At 59.3% G+C, this 21,377-nt stretch overlaps 1 protein-coding gene and 1 pseudogene across 3 annotated transcripts in view; one reads left to right on the plus strand and one right to left on the minus strand.

Moving 5' to 3' along the window:
* On the minus strand, positions 1–9,721 carry LOC114219109 (uncharacterized; annotated as a pseudogene). Its single transcript, XR_015766944.1, has 6 exons — positions 9,692–9,721; positions 8,573–9,600; positions 8,120–8,162; positions 6,620–6,722; positions 6,478–6,516; positions 1–4,633 (listed from the first exon to the last, which is right to left on the minus strand). The product of XR_015766944.1 is annotated as an uncharacterized LOC114219109 (transcript).
* SETD1B (SET domain containing 1B, histone lysine methyltransferase) overlaps positions 9,115–21,377 on the plus strand; it is a 23,924-nt gene continuing 11,661 nt past the window's right edge. Inside the window, exons 1-10 of one of the 2 annotated variants that reach the window (XM_088019566.1) lie at positions 9,115–9,194; positions 9,706–9,893; positions 10,130–10,228; positions 10,878–11,148; positions 13,228–13,340; positions 14,261–15,499; positions 19,080–19,907; positions 20,281–20,542; positions 20,623–20,990; positions 21,077–21,173. In XM_088019566.1, coding sequence (XP_087875692.1) covers positions 9,720–9,893; positions 10,130–10,228; positions 10,878–11,148; positions 13,228–13,340; positions 14,261–15,499; positions 19,080–19,907; positions 20,281–20,542; positions 20,623–20,990; positions 21,077–21,173 — 3,451 coding nt within the window. In that variant the 5' untranslated portion in view covers positions 9,115–9,194; positions 9,706–9,719. Of the gene's footprint in view, positions 9,195–9,628; positions 9,894–10,129; positions 10,229–10,877; positions 11,149–13,227; positions 13,341–14,260; positions 15,500–19,079; positions 19,908–20,280; positions 20,543–20,622; positions 20,991–21,076; positions 21,174–21,377 lie in introns of those variants that run through there. The other variant, XM_088019567.1, reaches the window with a different exon arrangement.

The following is a 21,377-nucleotide window of genomic DNA, read 5'->3' on the forward strand; positions in this document are numbered from 1 at the left end:
TTCCTTTTTTGCAACACAAGTTTATTGAGAGGCAACTGTGCTCCTGCCTGCAAGGCGCTGTCTTGGGGAAGCAGTCTGAAGGAGTCTGGGAGATGTGAACAGTTAGAGAGACAAGAACCTCTGTAGGGTCCAGGGAAGGTTGAGCCTCAGCCAGGCAGTGCTGGGAGGGCAGACCAGGGGAAGCAGGATGGGCACCCTGGGCAAAGGCATGGTGGCAGGAAAACCCCATCAGGTTCCACAGCGCCTGGGCGGCGAAGACCAAAGATGGTTGTCAAGGTAACTGGGGTTAGATCAGGGAGGGCGGCCTTGCTGCCAGGCTCAAGAGGGGTGTCTGGACAGAAAGCTCCTGAAAAGAAGCGCCCAGCCAAAGCCGGGCCCTCAAGCTCTCTCTCTGGTGACCCAAGAGGAACTGACTGGCTGGTGAGGCAGGGCTGGGGTCAGGTTTCCACAGTGGCAGCCTGAGGCTGGCAGGAGAGGCAGGACGGACAGGCCTCTGAGTGAGGGGCCGCCTGCTTACCTTCACAGCCAGCCCCAGGCCCGACCCTGAATCAGGGACCCCTAAAGCTCGGGGGCGGGGGGGGGGGGAACTGGAAGGCAAGAGGAGGAGGGGCCGGGGGGAGAATTCAGTTAGGAGCGTCACCGCACTCTTAGCAAACTGTCACCTTGGGGTTCACCACATCTCCTGACTTTCCTCAAAATCCTGGACCTCAAGTTTCCATTTTCTCCACCTGAGAAACAGGACTCTGACCCCAACTTAAGACAGAACAAATGGCTTCCACAAAACTGAGGCGGGGGAGGGGAGGAAAGGAGAGGCTTCCCAGCCCTGCCTGCATCCGGGCAGAACAGCTGACACTGGCCCCAGCCGGCCTGCCCACCCACCCACGCCTGACCAAGAGGCTGGCAGAACCCCAGCCTGACCCGGCCTGGAGTGTGTTTGATTTGGACTCAGCTCCAGTGGTGAAGAGGCTGGATCTGTACCTAAAAATACCCAGGAGCCAGGCCAGCTGCTGAGAGCTTCCTCAGAGGCAGCTGGGCCAGGGCAGGCCAGCTGAGGAGCTGGGTCTGCCCACACGCCTGGGGAGAACGTGCTCCCTTACCTGTCAGATGTTCTGAGGACGCAAGTCATTCACCTTCTATTCACCAGGAATTCCTGGAGAGGTTTAGGAAAGCAAGAAAGATTCTTTAAATTGGATCTTAACATAGAGCTGTTGGACACAGAAGCCTCGGGGAGGCCAGGTAGCATTTGTGGGGGGAATTCATTCGGCCAGTGCTACAGTAAGGCCAACTGAGACCAGGAGAGAAGTAAGGGCCAGATCCACTTCTGTCTTTTCAGAGCAAGGTCTGCCCAGCATAGGTAAGGAAGTTAACGACAATTCTTCCAGCTTATACTTCCCTGGTACATGAGAACATCCTAAGCGGTCACCTCACACCTGAGGGACCGGTCATCCACCCCAGATGAGACAGAAGACACTGAGATATTCTTTGAGGTACCAGAGATGGGAGGTGGCCGGGGTTGGCCGGGGAGTCAAGGACTCTCTCCAGGGCTCAGTACCTGGTGGTGCTGGTGGGGAGGTCATGCTGAAACACAAAAAGCTCCCCTCACAAAGCCAGACTCAGAGACGGCTCAAAAGGTCATCCTCCACCTCCTTCCTCCTGGTTCACATGCGGAGACCTCAGCTCCCAGAGGGGCGGGGACTTGCTGAGGTCATGGCCAGCTGGAGACAGCGCTGGACCCAGGCGGCCTCCAAGATGGCGGGGTGCCTCTTGCCACAGTCCAGGCAGAGGCAGTCTCCACCCAGAGGGTCCAAAAGGTCGTATTCCAGGCTGGGGCTCCCGGTGGATGAGCCGGAAGAGGCGGGACCCTGGTGTCCAGTAGCTAGGCAGGTCCAGCCACCTCCCAGCCTTGGGCCGCCCTTCCGCTGGCGTGGCCCTCTCCAGGCTGGCCCCACCGGATTGGCGCCAGGAGCAGCCCCGCCCTGAGCTCGCGGGGCGACCGGGGGGCGGGGCCAACCTCTGAGCCAGGAGGAACCACAGCCGGAGGACAGACAAGCTGCTGCGCCCCTCCCTGCCCCCCCCCGGGGGGGGCGATGGGGGTGCGGTGGGGGGACAAAGAAAGGTGAAAGAGGTAAAGAAGAGAGGGAAGTGGGGAGGGGGTATGACCCTTACAGGTCACCGGGACACCTCTCCCTCCCAAAAATCACATCCAGACCACAGGTTCGCACCTAATTGCTCCCTAATTGTTCCGAGGGCGGGAGTGGAGGACCTGGCTCTAGCCCTCCAGGCAGTGGCTGGGGGGGAGGGGGGGTTTAAATCAATTACTTAACTATCCGATGCCTGTGGGACATAAAGACCCCTGTCTCCAGGAGCCCTAAGGAGTCTATCTAAAGGGATGGCAGACACCCTCAGGCAGCAAGTCAGTCACCTGAGGATCAAGGGGGTTGAAAGAGCAATTCAATAGCAGCACCGAACTTGAAATCTTGATTCCGGGCCAGAGTGGAAGGAAGACGCGCACGGGATATGAAGAACATGAGCCTCATCAACTTTTACAAAGCGTCCCCCCCGCCCCCAGAGGGAAGAGGGTCTGGTGCCAGGTGCAGCAGAGGGAACCTCCTTCCCCCACCAGCAAAAGATGGACCAAACCCAGCTTAGTGGGGCTGTAGACCCTCACGGGGCCAAGGGAAGGGGGCCAAAAGGAGCCAAGAGCACCACGCTGGTTACTTTCAACCAGACAGCTTTCCCAGCTTCCTGGCAGTGATGCCTGGCACGGGAGGAAGCCCAAAATAACCCAGACAGCTGGGGTGGGGGGTGCCATGGACACAGGCGATGGGCTGCAAGTCAAGACACCTGGAACCCATCCTGGCTGCCAGTGGTGGCCTCGTGACCTTGGGTGAGTCACTTCTACTCTCTGGGACCCCAGATCATGACCCACTCATGGAACAGCTGGGGGCAGGCCACCATTCCGACTCAAACCACACAGGAAGAAAATTGGGGCTGGCTCCCTGCCTACGGAAAGTCAGTCTTCCCCTTTGCCCTGAAGCTTTGCCACGTGCCTCTGGGGTGGGTTGGTGGGGGAGGAGCTCACAGACAGCCCAACCCCCACTCCCTGCAGCCACATGGGAATGGAGGCCAACTAGTGTGAAGCCTGAACGTGAGGCCGAGCCCCCTTAATCACACTTAATCCTCCCACTCCGGTTTCCAGCCTGCGTCTTTATTATCGTTTCACACTGGAGACTCACCCAAGGTCACCAGCACAGCCACCAGACTTAGAGCCTCCCTTGATTAAGCGTCAAGATGGCTCTCAACCAAACCTGCAGGTCTAGCCCTTCCGGCTCCCCCAAACTTCAGTTTAGCCCTCACACTGAGGAGTGGGGTAAAAGTAGGCAGGGCTCATCCCACAAGGAAGCCAAACCTCAGTCCAAATGGGGTAGTGGTGCAGATCAGTGGCACCTGGACCCAAATGGTTCATCAAAGTAATCCCTAACTAGAGATCACATGGGGGAGGGATCAGAGATCAAGGGCCACACCACCTCCAGCTGTGGCGCTTCCTGGAGCCAGACAGGAGGAAGCCATGAGCAGTCAGCTTGTGTCAGGAGAGTAAGGAGAGCATTGCCATTACTCGGAAGCTAACGCCTCTATCAGGCGCTGAGCTTGGGGTTTCAAGTGCACTCGCTCCTGTCCCCCTCACAAAACCTCCAGGTGTTACCCAGCCCAAAGGTTCTCAAAGTGTGTCCTCGGATTGCAGCCATCAGCATCACCTGGGAACTAGTTAGAAATCCAAGTTCTCCGTCCCCATCTACTGAATCAAAACCTGGGCCCTGGAGCCGGTCCTAAAGAGCATGCTCAAGACAGGGAATCACTGACCCAGGCCCATTTTTGCACAGGGGCAACGGGGCTCTGAGACTAAGCCTGCTCAAGCAAAGTCACAGCACGTAAATAGCTAGCCAAGTTTCAAATCCCAGTCTGTCTGATTGTAGAAACAGGATTTTTTTTGGGGGGGGGTTTGCAGAGAATGGTGGAATTCCCAGGAATGGGGCGAAGGGTCAAAAAGCCTCTTTCTCAGAGGAAGCTGGCCCAGCTCTCTGGTAGCGTTCTCCACCTCCCTAGCAGCTAGACATCAGAGGGAAGATACCAGTTCATAGTCACCCACATGTCCCCACTCAGGGCCGGAAGGGAGGGCCAGAGCAGGGCCCGGCTTCCTGGCAGCAGATGGTACCTTTCTGAAGAGGCACCCAGGGCCCTCCCCACCACCACCGCAAAACACAGAACTGGGAAATACTTGCAAGTGCAACCTTCTATGCGTCTCAACACTGCATGGAATTGCACGCCCCAAACTCTTGACAACAGAAGCTGACAGGCGGGGATGGATGGACCCAGCAGGCCCAGCAGGGAGCCGATTTCACACACACAGTCCCACACATCTGTGTGGGGGAGGGGCTGCAGAACCAGCCTAGCGGGTTTGGGGTGCCCGCCCTCCCTGGGCCCCAGGCCCAAGCCCCCCAAATCTCCCTCGCAGGCTGGCAAAGGACTCACACCTACCTTATTATCAGAGTGAAGTTAGGCCTGCTCGCGCTGTCCGAAGGAGGATGGTTCACTCTGGGGGTACCGGGTGGTCGCCCTTTCTCCAGCCAAGAGCCTGACAGGGCAAAGTCGGAGGGTTTGTTAGGGAGTTGATAGCCACAAACCGGGCAGGGTTCCCTTGAGGGAAGAGAGGGAGCCTCACAAAAGCCCCCCCCCGCCTTTTCCATCCGCCCAGGCGGCCCTCACTCTGGAAAGGATGGGGGGGGTGCGGCTGAGTCACGAAGGTTCAGCCCGGGCGACTAGCAGCAGGAGGCGACTCATCTGCATTTCCAAAGGCCCGCCCCGTCCACATCCCCTCCCTGAGAAAGGGCCGGAGATGTGAGGGCTTACCCTCGAGCCCTCCGCCTCGGGGGATCCCGGGGAAGGCCCGCTCAGCTTTCCCAGGCCGCAAGCCTCCCCCCTCGCCGCCCCCGGCCTCTAGAGCGCAGGGTTGGAGGGTGTGCCCTGAACGACCAAATCAGTAACGTCAGTGGCCTCCCGGAGGGCCTCCAGCCCAAACTGGGGACAAAGGGGGCCCCCTACCCTTCGGGCCCGGCTATCACGGCCGTGGAGAGCCAGACTTGGGCGCCGAGGCCCGGGTAGGCAGCGGGGCAGCGGGGATCCGACTAGGGTCAGGGCCGGGCCTGGAGGGAGGCTTCCCCCGCCTCGGGAGGTCCCGGTCGGAGTCAGGGGGAGCCTCGAGGCCCCGACCGTCCCCGTGGCCCTTTGCCACTGGCTCCCGCGGCCCCGCCTAGTAGTGAGGCGTCCTCGTGCCCGCAGGGGCCCCCGTGTCGGGAGCGGGGTCCGAACCGGCTGCGGAGCCCGCGCTCGTCGTCGAGGCCTCCTCGGGCCAGGGGCGTCCACGCGGGCGGCGGCCTGGAACGCGGGCGGCGGCGCGCCGGCCTCCCCTCCCCCCCGCCCCCCGCCCGGCTCCGCCGCCTCCCTCCCTCCCTCCTCCCGCCTGGCGCGCAGCAGCCGCCACCGCCCGAGCCGCAGGCGGCGCGCGAAATGGCGCCCGTCTGGCCGCCTCACCCGGCGGAGGCGAGCGCGGGAGCCGCGGCGCGCGACGCCCCCGGGCCCGCGGCCCTCCGCAACAGTATCCGCGACCACCCTCCGGCCTCGGGCGCTGTGCCCTGCGGGCTCTCGGGGCCCGGCCCGGCGAGGGGCGGCCATCAGCCCCGGGCCCCCAACGACAACCGGGCAAGAGCGGAGGAGGAGGAGGAGGAGGAGGAGGAGGAGGAGGGCGGCCGCCATTAGTCACCCACAGCCCGGCCCGCCCTCCTGCTCCCCGGTCCCGGTCCCGGTCCCGGCCCCGGTCCCGGCCCCGGCCCCGCTCTGAACCTGAAAATAAAACTCGTGTTTGGGAGGGAGGAGCGAGCGCGGCCGGGAGAACAGGCACCGCTCGGTGGCAGGCAGGAGAGATGCTGCGTCATGGTGCCAACATGGACGCCGGCCTTTTGTCCTCTTTTGCTTAGGAAGCGCAGGCACGCCCCGGAGCCCCCGAAAAGCCGGCTTCAGAGTGCTAGCCCCACAATCAAAAGAGAAAGAGTTCCTAGGCCGAGCGGGGAGGTTTCCTCGTCTTTTGAGGCCCCCCCCCCCCAATCTCCAAAACACTTAAAATTTTTTCCTCCCCAGCAAGGCTCAGACCTAGAAAAGCCAGGGGGAATGAGCGCAGGCAGCTCCATGGATGCCCGAGCTCGCTGGGGGAGAGCCTCCCCTCGCCTCCGGGGCAGAAGGGGCAGAAGGGCCTGAGGAGCCCTCCTCGTCCCCCCACCCCTCCCCATCCGGCTGCCAAACATAAAGCTCCAGAAACCTTCTTCTCCCCTCAGCTCCCAAACATCTGCAGCCCTTGGCCTGCTCGAAAAAAGATTTCCTCGAAGGGGCAAAAGGCACTTTTTTTTTTTTTTTTTTTTAACTTACCCGCTCAGCCCGGTGCCATGGAGTCTGGAAGATCAAGTTGGGCGGAGGTTTTGGACGTGTTATGTAAAAAATATCTTTTGGGGGGATTGTTTAGTTAGGAGTATTGGGGGAATGGTGGTGTCTTTCCTGCTGTTGTTACCTTTTTGTAAGTTACACTCTCATGGCATTTTCTGCTCCTTCCACTTCTGCAAACTTTCCAGGGTTGGGTTGGCAAAAGGCGGCTTCGCTGAGGACTGTTTACTGCTCTGGATATAGCAATGGTGTGATCGTCATTAAGAGACAAAAGGCGAAAACACGGTCAAATCAAACAAAAGGCAAAAGACGCACGGCCATCCCAACCACCATAGAAAATACCCGCGAGTTAACGTTGGTGTTTGGCTCGAACCAGCTAGGACTTGTTTTCCAGTTTTAATCTAGTTTCCTGTGACGGCTTTAGTCTCTGTACACAAAGAGAAGGTCTTCCTTTCCCTCACCCACTCCCCTACCAAGACGAGAAAAACAGAAGTGTTTTTCTTCAAATAGATCGATTTTCAAAGAAAGTGTACGTTACTGGGAAGAAAGCTGACTAGCATTTATGGCTGTAAACATTTTCAAAAGCATAAAGCTAAAACCTTAGCTTTATAAAAAGCAAAGTCGTCTAAAAGCATTTTAACTGGCTTATATTAGACAAGAGCAACAAAGACATACATGCAGATGAAGGTTCAGAAAATTAAGGACATCTCAGCAACATTAACATAGAAACTGCACTGCGTAAGGACAGAATGGATTGGGTACTTACAATGTAAAAGGTTTTTAAAAACTTAAAAAAGAGTAACGACTGCTTACAATTTTTTGTTGCTGCCATTTCGCTAGTCCTAAAACTATACATTTAAAACATTACCTTGTTAAAAAAAAAAAAAGCAGAAGGAGTTAATAAGATGGCCAGGTTTAAGTGTTTAATAGAGGAAACTATATATATTTAAAAATTTATTGTTCAGTCAAGAGAATACAGATTAAGACAGCTCCAAGCTCCCCCCACCCACCCAAGAAAAAAAAAGAGGAAAAAAATTAAATATGTCATTTACTTAGGTTTTTTGGAATTCAAAATTGTTAACTGCTGACATTAATGGTGTGCTATGACCTAGTTATACAAGACAAAGATGGATTCCAAGTCATAAGGAAAAATCCAGATCTTTTTAAAAAGTCTTCTTCATTCTTCCAATTGTGAGTCCTTTAGCCTGTTGACAAATGTTAAACACAACACTGAGGCGTCCTGAACTGGATGGTGGAGTCAAAGGAAAAACATTCCCCATTTGCAACAAAGGAAAAACCCACTTGGCCATTTAATTCCATTGCAGAAAAATGGCTCCCCTCATCTGTTGGCCTCTCCTTGGTGTCTGATGAACGATGTTTTGAGATCAGCGTCTAATAACTCAAGCCCTATAGAAGCCGCGCGCTGATTGGCTGCCGCGCCCTGCCGCCCTGCTCCAGCCAATTACCTACCCACGGCCAAATTACAAACCCCGAAAAGAGCCCCAATATGAAATACACCACCACGAAGCCCCAGCAAGGCGGCTCCTTCGCCTCGGCAGCCCAAGAGGAGAGGCAGAGGGGGCTGCAAATGCGTCCCCGCGAAGCCCGGGAGCCTCGGAGTTGAACTCACAAAATGGAAGCCGCGCGCTGATTGGCCGCCGCCACTCCCGGACCTTTAATAAAGAAAGGGGAAGGAAAAGATAAATGCAAAAAAGGGGGACTCTCTCCTCTGCTGGTGGCTGGAGGAAGGGGGGGGGAGAAGCATGTGTTTAGGACAATTACAGGGCGCTCCTCTCCAAAAATAAAAACAGAGCAAAAAGCTTCTATCACCCAGGTCCAGGCGAGGGCTACATCCTCCCAGGAACGTGAATGCTAATTTGGTTAAAATCCTGGTTTCCCCTCCCTAGCTCAGCTCCAAGGGGGAGGGGGTCTCGGGGCCGAGGAGGAAGCCGGAGCAGAGATACCTCGATTGCAACTCGTCTTGAGTCGTCTTGTCTCCCCCCACAGTTGCCAGCGTCTAAACACACAATCACACCCCCCCAAAAAAAACCCAGCCCTTTCCCCCGAGCCCCCACGCGCCCACCTCCGGTCTTGGCAGTTTGGAAACAGTTTTGGAGGCCCCAGGCGCACGCCGCGGCGGCCGCGGCTCGGAGGGTAGCCCCAGCCGCGGGAGGTAGAGCCCGGGGAGACCCCCCTCCCCCGCCAGCCAAGCCCCCCACCTAAGTCCCAGCAGAATAAATAAATTAAAAGGCCTTCCCCCGGGGAGGGGGGGAGGCAGTGTGGGAGCGCGCGAGTGAGGGGTGGGGGGCCGCTGGGGCCCGGGGCTTTGGCGGCGCAGCTGCCGCCGCCGGGAGAGTGCCTGGGGAAGCGGCGAGGAAGGAGAGGGGAGGAGGAAGAGGAGGAGGAGGAGGAAGAGGAGGAGGGTGAGCGCTCGGGTCGGGCTCCTTAGCGGTGTATTGTGGGATGTGCGGCTACTGGGAGCCGAGCCTCCGCCGCCAGCCGCCTCCCGGGCAGCAGCAGCAGCAGCAGCAGCGGCAGCGGCAGCGGCAGCGGCGGCGGCGGCGGCGGCAGCAGCTCCGGGCCCGGCAGCCGCGGCGGCGGCACCCCCCCCTCCCGGCCCCCCGTCCGGCCGCCCCGGCCTCGGCTCCCGCGGGGGACACCATGTACTGGCTGGCGGCGCAGGGAGGCCGGCGCCCGGCGGGGATGTAAGCGCGGCTCGGGGAGGGAGAGGCCGCGGTCGGCAGCCGGGCGGCCCGAGCCCCCGGCCCCGGCCCCGGCCCCGGCTCCGGCTTCGGCTCCGGCTCGGGCCGAGCGGGCGGGCGGGCGGGCGGCGCCAGGCCTGCCGCGAGCCCAGCGCGCGAGCCGGGCCGAGCGAGCGAGCGAGCGCCACGCCGGGCGGTCAGGCGGCCGGACTGGCACCATGGGCCGGAGCCCGCGTCCTCCGGGCGCCCCGGGCCCCGCCAGCACGCCCCGGGCCCCCCCCCGGAGCCCCTCACTGCCGCCCCGAGACGGTGGCCGAGCGGGCGGGCGCCTAATTCTCCCGGAAGGGTTATTCTCTCGCTCTATTCTTATTTTGGGGGGAGCCAGCGAGACAGCTCCTTTTGGGGCGCGCTGGTAAGGTGGGAGGGGGTGGGGGCTGGACGATCTGATTCTTTCGCGTGTGTGTAGAAGCGGCCGCCGCCGCGGCGGAGACGACAACAACTTGCTCGTTTTCAGGTTGGGTTAACGGCATGGAGAACAGTCACCCCCCCCACCACCACCACCAGCAGCCCCCGCCGCAGCCCGGCCCTTCGGGCGAGAGGAGGAACCACCATTGGAGAAGTTACAAGTTGATGATTGACCCGGCTCTGAAAAAGGGGCATCATAAACTGTACCGCTACGATGGGCAGCATTTCAGCCTGGCGGTGAGTAGCCGGCGCGCCTCCCCGTCGCCCCCCCCCCCACCCCCAGCCGAGTCCGGGGCGGGGGGGAAAGGGTTCGAGCCGCCCAGGGTGCCCCCCTTCCAACCACCGGGCCAACTGTCAGCTGGGTCCCCAGTCCTGGAGTTTGACAAGTGCCTGGAGAAGGGAGTCTGCCCCTGCCCCTGGGGAGTGGGACCAGCCCTCCCATTCCGCCCCGCCCCCCCCATGCCTCCCCACAGATGTCCAGCAACCGCCCGGTGGAAATTGTCGAAGATCCCCGGGTCGTTGGGATCTGGACCAAAACCAAGGAGCTGGAGCTGTCGGTGCCCAAATTCAAGGTAGGACCCCTCCCCCCGACCCCACGGTCTTCCTCCCCCCCCCCCCCCCCCCGCCACTCCCCGAGTTCGAAAATAACGCCACTCCTGACCGAGCCCAGCCAGATTCTGAGTTCCCGCCGTCCACGGCCGGGGAAGTTTTGGCGGGGAGGGGGAGATGTCAGCGAGAGGGGTGACCCCTCTGGGCTACTGTAAACAGAATAACACTCAGTGAAACTGTAATCCAGGATCTGATACAGTGTCCTGCCAGCCCAGCTGGGGGCTCCAGGTCCCCACCTGGCTCCTGCCAGCCAGGCGGCTCTACCCCGGGACCCGCCCCCCTTCTCAGCCTTGTGGCTTAAGGGGGACAACTTCCTAGACCCAGGGTTTGCCCCTGACCCCGCAGCAGGGAGAGGAGGCCAGAATGGGGGGTGGGGAAAGAGAAACTGTTTCTTTTTCCCCTTTCCTTTCGAACCCAGAGGACTTCCACGTTCCAAACGATTTAATCCTCCGCTTCCCGGGCCCGCCCGCGTGCATTTTTTTTTCCAAAAAAAAAAATATATATGTATATATTTTTTACCCTTCATTGTTTTCAACGGGCATGCGAGTGGGGAATGTTGTTTCCCTTCGGTTTCAATGTTCTCCAAACTCCCTTCCCCCTCGTCCCTGCCAGATCGATGAGTTCTACGTGGGCCCGGTGCCTCCGAAGCAGGTGACATTTGCCAAGCTGAATGATAACATCCGAGAAAACTTCCTGAGGGACATGTGTAAGAAGTATGGGGAGGTGGAGGAGGTGGAGATTTTGTACAACCCTAAGACCAAGAAGCACTTGGGCATTGCCAAGGTGGTCTTTGCGACGGTCAAGGGAGCCAAGGAGGCTGTTCAGCATCTGCATAGCACTTCAGTCATGGGCAATATCATCCACGTGGAGCTGGACACTAAAGGTGAGTGGAGGCCTGCTTAGGGCAACCTACCGTGGGGGGGGGGGCAGGCCCTGTCACTATGACTCCTTTCCCTCCCAGAGCCCCTCTTGTAGTGTTGGGGACCCCCACAACCCTATTTTTTTTGCCCCCTCCTGAGAGTAGAGTCACGTGGAGCTAAATGTGTTGTCTGTTGCTAGGAGACAAGCTATAATTTACCAAATGTGCTGTCCTTGGCTACTGCATGTACCCCTAGGGACCTCCCAGAGGCTTCCCCACCACTGACACCCTTGTGGGCCCTTCTCGGAGCCCTGGTGGCCTGGGTTTAGGCGGTCCCCAGTGTTGCCATCTGGGTTAGGGGAGGAGGCAGGGTTTGTTTATTTGTGAGGGGCTGAGGGAGAGCCGCTAGAATGTCTTTAAATACACAAAGGGTAGGTCCTTCAACTAAAAAGAGGGCCCTCCAAGGATCCAGGGTCCCAAACCCCCCAGTGCTACCCCTTCCCTCTGGAGGTGGAAACCAATCTGGGCCCAGAGTGTGGTTTCATTGATAATGTTCCGATAGAGCTGGGCGGGCTGCTCTGGGTGCTCAAGGGTTGACACTGTGCCTTCCCTCCTCTCTCTTAAAGAGACAGCAGCACCTCCGGTGCATCGGAATCCCGCTCTGTGCTCCCTCTGAGCTGGCTGCTGGGAGAGTGGAGCTGGAGAAACCACCCTTCCTCCCTTAGGTTCTTGGGAGGAGAAGCTGGCTGCTGGATAGAGGGGCTTGCAGGACTCTAGGGCATCCCCCAAAGTTTGCCTGTGGCCTCTCTAGGGAAGTTCCCACCAATATAGAAGGTGCTGGGTGCCCTGAGGAGCAGCCTGCCCTGTGACTGGACAGGCACTGTTGGGTCCAGTGCCTCTTGGGGTCTCCTGGGAGATACTGCCTGGGAGGGCTTTGGTTGGCAGCTTCCAGGAGTTCTGTGAGCATAGGGTTTGGGGGCAACCAGGGCATACCAAACCCAAACCGGAAAATCCAGACCCTTCTTTTTTGCTTTTAATAATGAATACCTACTGACTGGGTCTCTAAGCCCTTGCTGGAGGTTGTGGAGGGACGCTGGAACTGGGTAGGCACAGTTATCCCACAAAGTCTTGCCAAGCCTGTACCTAGTTCTGAGTTTCCTCAGGGCACAAGCCCAGGTTCCTGCCTAAGCCACAGCACCCCTCTCCCGACCTCTAGTATCTCAGTCTCTGTCAGGGGCATACAGACCCTTCCAAATCTACATATCCCTTGGGTGGCTGCAGTCTGATGTCTCTCTGAGAATTGAATATGGAGCCCTCTCCCTGTCACATGCCCATTTCATTTCTGAAAAGGGGAAAGAGAAAAAAAAAAAATGGGAGGCCCTGAGACTGCCAACTAACTTCGTATTTCGAATTTCGAGAAAGAGACCAGTAAAGTGTAAAGTGTAGCTCAAGGAATGCGTCTCCTTTGCATATGTAAGCAGCTGCTTCAGAGGGCTCTATAAATATCAATAATCTGGGGCCCCCTGCTCTGTAGAGGCCTCTCTTTGCTGTGGGGGGAGGGTTACCAGACAGGACTCTGTGCGACTGAGTCCCAGGCAGACCTGGGGAGCCTGGGGAGCCTGGTCAGAGGAGGAGGCCTGTGGAGTTCACAGTAATGTGGTGCCAGAGTGTGTTTTACAAACTCTGCTGGTCACCTGGCCCCAGATAGTTAGCAACAAACTGTGGCCTCTGTGTCACTGGGTCTCTCCACTTGCTGTAGGCTCTGGCTGATAGGGAAGACCTGACTCTTTGTTTGGGTGCCATGGCCCAAGGGACAGGAAAAGGCTTTGTGTTGGGGGTGGCATTTCTGCTTTGGGGGAGTCCCAGTCGCACAAAGGATTAAATTCTGAGTCTTAAGGTCAGAAAAATCATACAGTTTAGCAGCATTGTTGAACAGATAAGACTTCTCAGTGAGGTGCGAAGAGAGGTGGTCACCCAGTCAGGGTCACACAGCTTCCTAGGCTTGGGGGTCTCAGGCACAAGGGGCCTACAAGGAAGCCAACCTGTGGGGTCTGCCCCAACCTGGAGCCTTCCTGAGTCCTCCCTCCCTTGCCCTTCCCACAGGGGAAACCCGAATGCGGTTCTACGAACTGTTGGTCACGGGCCGATACACACCCCAGACCCTCCCAGTGGGTGAGCTGGATGCTGTCTCTCCAATCGTGAATGAGACCCTGCAGGTGGGTAGATCACCATCAGCACCGCCCCCCTCACACATACACACACACACACACACACACACACACACACTCACACTCACACTCACACTCACACTCATCACCAGCTTCTGGTGTGCCCCCCTGCCCCCACTTCACCATCTCCAGCGTTGGACTCCAGAGCCCAGGAGGGAAAGGAGCCTGGCCTTGCCCAGGCTGGGATTTCCAGAGACCCACAGCCTACTAGGGCTTACTTTGTGTTGGTGCTGAAACGTTGCTGTGTCTGATGTCCTGTGCACTGCTCTACCCCTGCCCCCAGAAAGCGGAGTATAGGTCCCTCTTTCCAGAGCAAGACTGACTCCTTACTCAACCACCGCCTTCCACCTAGACCGCCCTCACATGGGGAAATTCTCAATCAGCCCTTCCCCAACAACTCAGCTGCCCTGAGGAGCAGCTTTGCCAGAATGAAGCGTCTTTTGCTGACTTGCTGGGTTGTTCGTTAGGCACTTTAACCATGTCATGCTGTTTAACTCCTAAAACACTGGGAGACTGGAGGGAACAGAGCCCTTGGCCATCCCCTCAGTCCCCAAACCATAGTTCTTCCTGCTGGAAGGTCTTTGATTTCTGACAATCTGAGACAGGAGGGAAATCCCAGTTCAAACCGAGATGTCAGGATCTTCTCTTTTCTCTGCTTTAGGGATTATAAAAAATCCTCAAGTTTCCTTGAGGATAACCGGATATTCTAAGATTAGAGAAAAGTTAGGACCATCCAGAAACTCCTCTTCAATCTCCTGCCCCCCCTTCCTTTTACTGTACTGCAGTGCTAGCGTGACCAGCTTGGCTCTGAGATCCCCCGAGTGAGAAGGGAAAACAGCCCCCTCGCACGGCAGGATTTCCCCCCAGGGATCTCACACACTGCTGCCCCTCTCTTTCTCTCTCCCTAGCTGTCAGATGCTCTGAAGCGCCTCAAGGATGGTAGCCTAGCTGCTGGCTGTGGCTCCGGCTCATGCTCTGTCACCCCCAATAGTGGTGGGACACCCTTCTCCCAGGACACTGCATACTCCAGCTGCCGCCTGGACACACCCAACTCCTACGGACAGGGCACGCCGCTCACACCGCGTCTGGGCACCCCCTTCTCGCAGGACTCCAGCTACTCCAGCCGCCAGCCCACACCCTCCTACCTCTTCAGCCAGGACCCCACAGTGACCTTCAAGGCCCGGCGCCATGAAAGCAAGTTCACAGATGCCTACAACCGCCGCCACGAGCATCATTATGTCCACAACTCCTGTGCGGTCACTGCAGTGGCAGGGGCACCAGCCGCCTTCAGGGGCTCTGTGGACCTCCCGTTTGGGGCAGTCAGCAGCAGTGGGGGCAACGGTGGCCCTCCTTTCAAGGCCCAACCACAAGATTCGGCCACGTTCGCCCACACTCCACCACCTGCCCCAGCGACCCCCACTCCTGGAGTCACATTCAAGTCGACTTTCTCTCCGTATCAGACTCCTGTGCCCCCTTTCCCCCCACCCCCTGAGGAGCCCGCCACCGCAGCCGCCTTTGGGGCCCGCGACAGCGGGGAATTCCGGAGAGCACCTGTGCCCCCACCCCTGCCACCCACTGAGCCCCTGACCAAGGAGAAGCCAGGCACACCGCCTGGCCCACCACCTCCTGATGCCAACAGCATGGAGTTGGGTGGCCGGCCGACCTTTGGCTGGAGTCCTGAGCCCTGCGACAGTCCAGGCACGCCTACGCTGGAGTCATCACCTGCGGGGCTGGAGAAGCCCCATGACAGCTTGGACTCACGCATAGAGATGCTGCTGAAGGAACAGCGCACCAAGCTGCCTTTCCTTCGGGAGCAGGACTCGGATACGGAGCTGCAGATGGAGGGCAGCCCTATCTCCTCCTCCTCCTCCCAGCTCTCCCCACTGGCTCCCTTTGGCACCAACTCCCAGCCAGGCTTTCGAGGCCCCACACCGCCCTCCTCACGCCCCTCCAGCACCGGCCTGGAGGATATCAGCCCCACGCCACTGCCCGACTCCGATGAGGATGATGAGCTTGACCTGGGCTTGGGGCCCCGGCCCCCTCCGGAGCCAGGCCCCCCGGACCCTTCTGGTCTTCTGGGCCAGACAACTGAGGTAGCCTTGGACCTGGCTGGAGACAGGACCCCAACCTCAGAGAAGATGGATGAGGTACCACCATGTCTGTCCACCTCTGTCTTGGATTGGTTTTGTTTATCTTGTGTCTCCCTCTTTCCTCCTCTGAAATATTACCTCCTTAGGACAATTAGCTGCTAAAACACAGAAGCAACAGGGTTAGGGCAGCTAAAATAACAGGTCAAATTCAGAGAATAAAAAGAGAATGCCAAAAGCACCAGGGGCTGTGATTGAGCTGCTGGTTTGGCTCTGAGCAGCCTAGCAGCCATAGAGAGAAAGGAAACATGACCTGGTTCTGTTGCTCTCCGGTTAGGTATGGGAAGTTGAGACATTTCAGTCTCAACGTCAGGATCAGTTCTGACTTGAGCTTCTTGGGTAGGAGTTTACCGAGACCCCAGATAGGATGGACTGTGGTAATGGTTCTGGATCCCCTCCTCTGTTGGGTGGCTTGGGGGTGATCAGGGCTGATCCTGACACTCAGGCTTATTTGGGGAGAGGGATTAGCCAGAGCATTCTTAGGCTAGGCCAGGTGGGAGCTCTGGAGTACTGTCTCCTAGAATCTAGTGCCCTCTGAAGAGATGGGAGGCCAGGGTGGGCAGGGAGGGCACTGAAATTCCCCTTAGCCCTCTCCCTCTGCCCCAGGAGTGAAGGAGTTAAGGGTTAGCCCAGGGGGAGGGCCACAGCCAGAAACAGGCAAAATTGACCATTCTCCACCGCTCCTCACCCATAGATCCTCATCTGGGGTCTTATTACCCAAATCTCCAGCCTCCAGGTTGGGGTGGGGGCTGCTGTGTGCTGCAGTCCCTTGGAGGGAAGGATTAGGTCATCTTCCCTTGGTTCTGCTCCTCCCCATTTCTGGTCCAGGCACCTGTCCTGGCCCTCCCAAAGACCTGGGTTGGAACCTGTGCGCCCAGCGGGCATGAGCAGCCTGGGACTTAGACAGAGCTCTGTGCCCCTGTGGGCGGCGGGAAGGAGGGTTCCCCCCCCTTCCCAGGCCCTTTGATTAGGCATGTTTGGCTGCCTCAGGGAGGAACAGAGAGGAACGTGGCCTGCCCAGGAGGGGACTGTAGGTGGCCGGTGCTCCAGAGGACCTCCAGACGGTTCTAGGGAAGTGGTTTCTGGTGCCAAGGGGTCTGAGCAGGAGGAGCTGACAGGTGTGCAGAGGTGGGGGGCTGATAGCCCTGCCATCTTCCCTCTGTTACCCGCGGTGAGGGGATGTTTACCGGTGCTGACTGGCTGGTCCAGGACTGGGAAGCCCAGAGTAGCCGGAGGGACGGGGCTCTCCCATCTTGTCACTGTAGGGAAGGGGAGACCGAGGCCCAAGAAAGGTGGGGTCGGGATGCCCCAGGACATTAGCCCTGGGAAGACCACAGTACTGATAATGTCCAGGCTGGCCCTCGGGAGCCCCCTGCTGGCAGCCTGGAGAGCAGCACCCGGGCTCCCCCAGACTGAACGGGAGGCTGTCCCACCCAGCTCAGGCTGAAGACTCCAGAGAGAGAGCAGGGAGCACCGCTGAGGGACATTCCCTTTCTTCACAGAGGCTGGTGGTTAAAAGTTCAGGCTCCAGTCCTTGAGCCTGGAGACCCAGCTCTGTCACTTACTGGTTATGTGACCTTGGGTAAGGCACTTTCCCTCTCTGAGACTTAGTTTCATCGTCTGTGAAATGGGACGGTGGAAGTACCTCCCGCACACTGTCTTCGGCTTCAGCGAGGTGCCGCAAGGGAAGCTCCAGGCACGGCGGCGCGCGCTGGTGCTGAGCACTTCAGCGCTCGGCTAGTTCCCGCTGGTTCTCACCCCCACCCCCAGGCGCCGGAGGGGCGGAGGGAGGGGCAGGGCCGAGGGCTGGAGCGCAGGATCCGGGTCTCCTTGCGATTGGCTGGCCGCGGTGCCGGCTTAACCCTCCGTGTGCTGCGCTCGCCTAGCTGGGCGCTGTCCGGGACTGATCTCCCGGGCTCTGGCCCTGAGAATCATGCTGAGCCTGCCAGTCTCTCCTCCAGCAAGTGCTTGCGGACCCCGGGGGCGGGGGGGGGGGGGGGGGGAGTGTATGTGTAGAGGGGCGTCTAGCAAAATCCAGAGCTTCCTACCACTGCTGAAAGTTTGGTATTCCTCCCCGCGGCACTCCCCCCCCCCCATTTCCCTTTGTGGACTCGCTCTCCTGAAGATCTGACCTCTAACCTTACAGCCTCTACAGACGCCTCCCCCTCAGCCTTCAAATGCACTCCCTGTCTCTTCCAGCCTACAAAGGCTCTGTCTCCTTAGCCAAGTTCATCTAGGGCAGGTCCTGAGCCTAGTCACCTCTTGTCCAGACACTAGAGCCTGGGGGCGATCCAACTCTCCTCTCCCCCACCCCTGCTTGGCCTTTTCACTCCACCTCTGCCATGTACACCCAAGTGCCCCCTTCCAGTTCCAGGCCTGTGTGTCGAACTCCCCAAAGCCCTGTGTCCTGGTGTAAAGGGGCCGTGCCCATTTCAGAGCTGGGGTCCTCCTCGGCTCCTCCCCTGTTCACCTGGTAGCCCTGAATCCAGGGGATCCATCCTGAGCTTGAGTCCCAGCCTTCTTTCTGACTGGCTGTGCCTCCTGGGCCAGTGGCTTTGGGCCTGTTTCCTCACTTGTCAGAGGGGTTGGAGTAGACCCCCACCTTGCTAGGTAGAGCGCAGACGAGAAATGAAACACAGCACTCAGCCCCACACTGGCTCACACTAAGTATGCAGTCTGAAGACTAGATGCGAAGAGTAACTAAGGAAAATAAGGACATACCTCCTGTTTATACGGCCTTAAAACTGCTAAACCTTGTTGCTCAAACGTCACCTTGGCCACCTGGCCCTCTCCACCTCAGTGAGGATGGCAGGCTGCCTGGGAGCGCAGGCTGGAGAGCCACTTACTGGTTTGAATCCTGGTTCCATCTCTTATTGGCTCTGTGGCCCTGGGCAAGTTACCTAAGCTTTCTGTGTTCCAGTTTCCTCGGTAAAAATGGAGATAGCAGATCTACCTTGTAGAGTTGTTCTGGGGACTAACTGAGTTAATATATCTATGAAGTCCTTAGAGAGATGGTCAGACATCGGAAGCACTGTAGCACTTTAGTATGTATTACCTTCTCTGAGTACAAATGGAAATAGAGTCTCTCAAGCTGACAGAATCTGCTTCCCTCTTCACATCGTCTCCCTCCCCAGCTTCCTTTTTCTCCATGGTGGGCTGTGTATTTCACATCTTCATTCTGCTTATCCTTTGCCTCTTCCTTCTTGAAGCTTAGCTCCATGAGAGCAAGGATTTTGTCTGTCTTGTTCACCGCTGTGTCCCCAGCACCTAGAACAGTGCCTGGCCCACAGCAGGTGCCAAGCAAGTGTTTGTGGAACGAATGAATGAGTCCTCATAAACTGTGAGGCAGGTACTGGGATGCCCATTATGCAAACGGGGAAACTGGGGCTTAGCAAGGTTAAGTGACTCGCCAAGGTCACATGGTCCAGAAGGGAGGGGACCAGGATCTGAACCATAGAATCCATGTTGCTTCTGAGTCTTGCGGGAGGCTTCTGTGACTTTCTGGTGTTTGGAAGGGTTCTACGAGCCAACTTGGCCTCCCAGGCTGAACCTCACCACTCTCTCCTGGCTCTCCCTGCAGGGCCAGCAGTCCTCGGGCGAGGACATGGAGATCTCGGATGATGAGATGCCCTCAGCCCCCATCACCAGCGCCGACTGCCCCAAACCCATGGTGGTGACCCCAGGGGCGGCAGCCGTGGCGGCCCCCTCTGTGCTGGCTCCGACCCTGCCGCTGCCCCCGCCGCCCGGCTTCCCACCACTGCCCCCACCCCCGCCCCCGCCCCCGCCGCAGCCAGGCTTCCCCATGCCCCCACCTCTGCCGCCGCCCCCGCCCCCACCACCCCCGGCCCACCCAGCTGTGACAGTGCCCCCACCACCCCTGCCAGCGCCGCCACCTGGTGTCCCACCCCCACCCATCCTGCCACCGCTGCCACCCTTCCCTCCGGGGCTGTTTCCCGTGATGCAGGTGGATATGAGCCACGTGCTGGGTGGCCAGTGGGGCGGCATGCCCATGTCCTTCCAGATGCAAACGCAGATGCTGAGCCGTCTGATGACCGGCCAGGGCGCTTGCCCCTACCCACCCTTCATGGCCGCTGCGGCGGCGGCGGCCTCAGCTGGGCTGCAGTTTGTCAACCTGCCGCCCTACCGGGGCCCGTTCTCCCTGAGCAACAGCGGACCAGGCCGCGGGCAGCCCTGGCCACCCCTCCCCAAGTTTGACCCGTCGGTGCCACCACCCGGCTACGTGCCACGCCAGGAGGACCCACACAAGGCCACTGTCGATGGCGTCCTGCTGGTGGTGCTCAAAGAGCTCAAGGCCATCATGAAGCGCGACCTGAACCGCAAGATGGTCGAGGTGGTGGCCTTCCGGGCCTTCGACGAGTGGTGGGACAAGAAGGAGCGGATGGCCAAGGTAGGCAGCGGGTGCAGGGTGCCCCAGGGAGGCCGGCCGGCCCCCCACCCCCTCCTCTCTTGAGGCGTGTTCTTGGAAACGGCGCTCCCCGTAACCCCAAGTAGGACAGTGTGAGTGTGACTTCGTGAAGCTCGTGTAGCGACACGGATGTGCACTTGCCGCGTGGGGCCTGCTCTGCAGGTGGGGACGTTGAGGTTCAGTGAGGCCGAGTGGGGCGCTGCCGGCGTCTGGAGCCGTGGGCTCAGAGCGCAGCCAGTTTTGCGGGAAGGAAGTGTCAGTTACGGTGTGGCTGTCACGTTTGAGGGGAGGCGGGCTGCTAAGAGAGGGCCGCCCCGTGGCCGTGGGGACAGTCTCGTCCTCTCCGGCGCCCCAGGCCTCCCTGACCCCAGTGAAGTCGGGCGAGCACAAGGACGAAGACCGGCCGAAGCCCAAGGACCGCATCGCCTCGTGCCTGCTGGAGTCGTGGGGCAAGGCTGAGGGCCTGGGCTACGAGGGCCTCGGCCTGGGCATCGGGCTGCGCGGCGCCATCCGCCTGCCCTCCTTCAAGGTCAAGAGGAAGGAGCCGCCAGACACGGCCTCTTCTGGTGACCAGAAGCGCCTGCGACCTTCAGCCTCCGTGGATGAGGAAGATGAAGGTACGTGCGCCTCTCGCCCGGCGCTGGGGTCGCCGCCGATGTCTCCCCGGCCCGGCTCGGACACCCCTCTCTCCCCTCAGAGTCGGAGCGCGAGCGGGACCGGGACATGGCGGACGCCCCGTGCGAGCTCGCCAAGCGGGACCCCAAGGGCGTGGGCGTGCGGCGACGGCCGGCCAGGCCGCTGGAGCTGGACAGCGGCGGGGAGGAGGACGAGAAGGAGTCGCTGTCCGTGTCGTCCTCGTCGTCGGCCTCCTCGTCCTCGGGCTCCTCCACGACCTCGCCCTCGTCCTCGGCCTCCGACAAGGAGGAGCGGGAAAGCACTGAGGAGGAGGAGGAGGGAGGGGAGGAGGAGGAGGAGGAGGAAGAGGAGGAGGAGGAGGAGGAAGAGGGGGAGGAAGGCCCCAGGAGCCAGGTCTCCTCCTCCTCGACCTCATCCACATCAGATAAGGTACATCCGGGTTGGGGAGGCCCGGGGTGCTGTGCCAGCCGAAGGGCGCCCTTGGCTGACCCTCGCCTCCCACCCGTCCCCCCCAGGATGACGACGAGGACAGTGATGAGCAGGAGTCTGAGAATGAGGACGAGGACCTAGCCCTGTCGGAGGCGAGCGAGAAGGCGCAGGACTCGGACGGAGGTGAGCGGGGCTGGCGGGGGGGGGGGGGGGTGGCCTGCAGAGCGGAGCGGAGCCTGAGCGGCTCTCAGCGGTACTTTGGGGACGAGATTTCCTGCCTTCAAAATGTGAACGCATTAAAACGCACCCACGTGACATGCTTACGTTACCGTGTGCAGAGGAGGCCAGTCGGTGCGGGCGGGAAGCGAACTAGTGGTTGCCCGGGTC

Source organism: Eumetopias jubatus, unplaced genomic scaffold (genome assembly GCF_037043125.1).
Source record: "Eumetopias jubatus isolate StellerSeaLion01/CBP00866 unplaced genomic scaffold, mEumJub1_p1.0 scaffold_16, whole genome shotgun sequence".
Taxonomy (NCBI): Eukaryota; Metazoa; Chordata; class Mammalia; order Carnivora; family Otariidae; genus Eumetopias; species Eumetopias jubatus.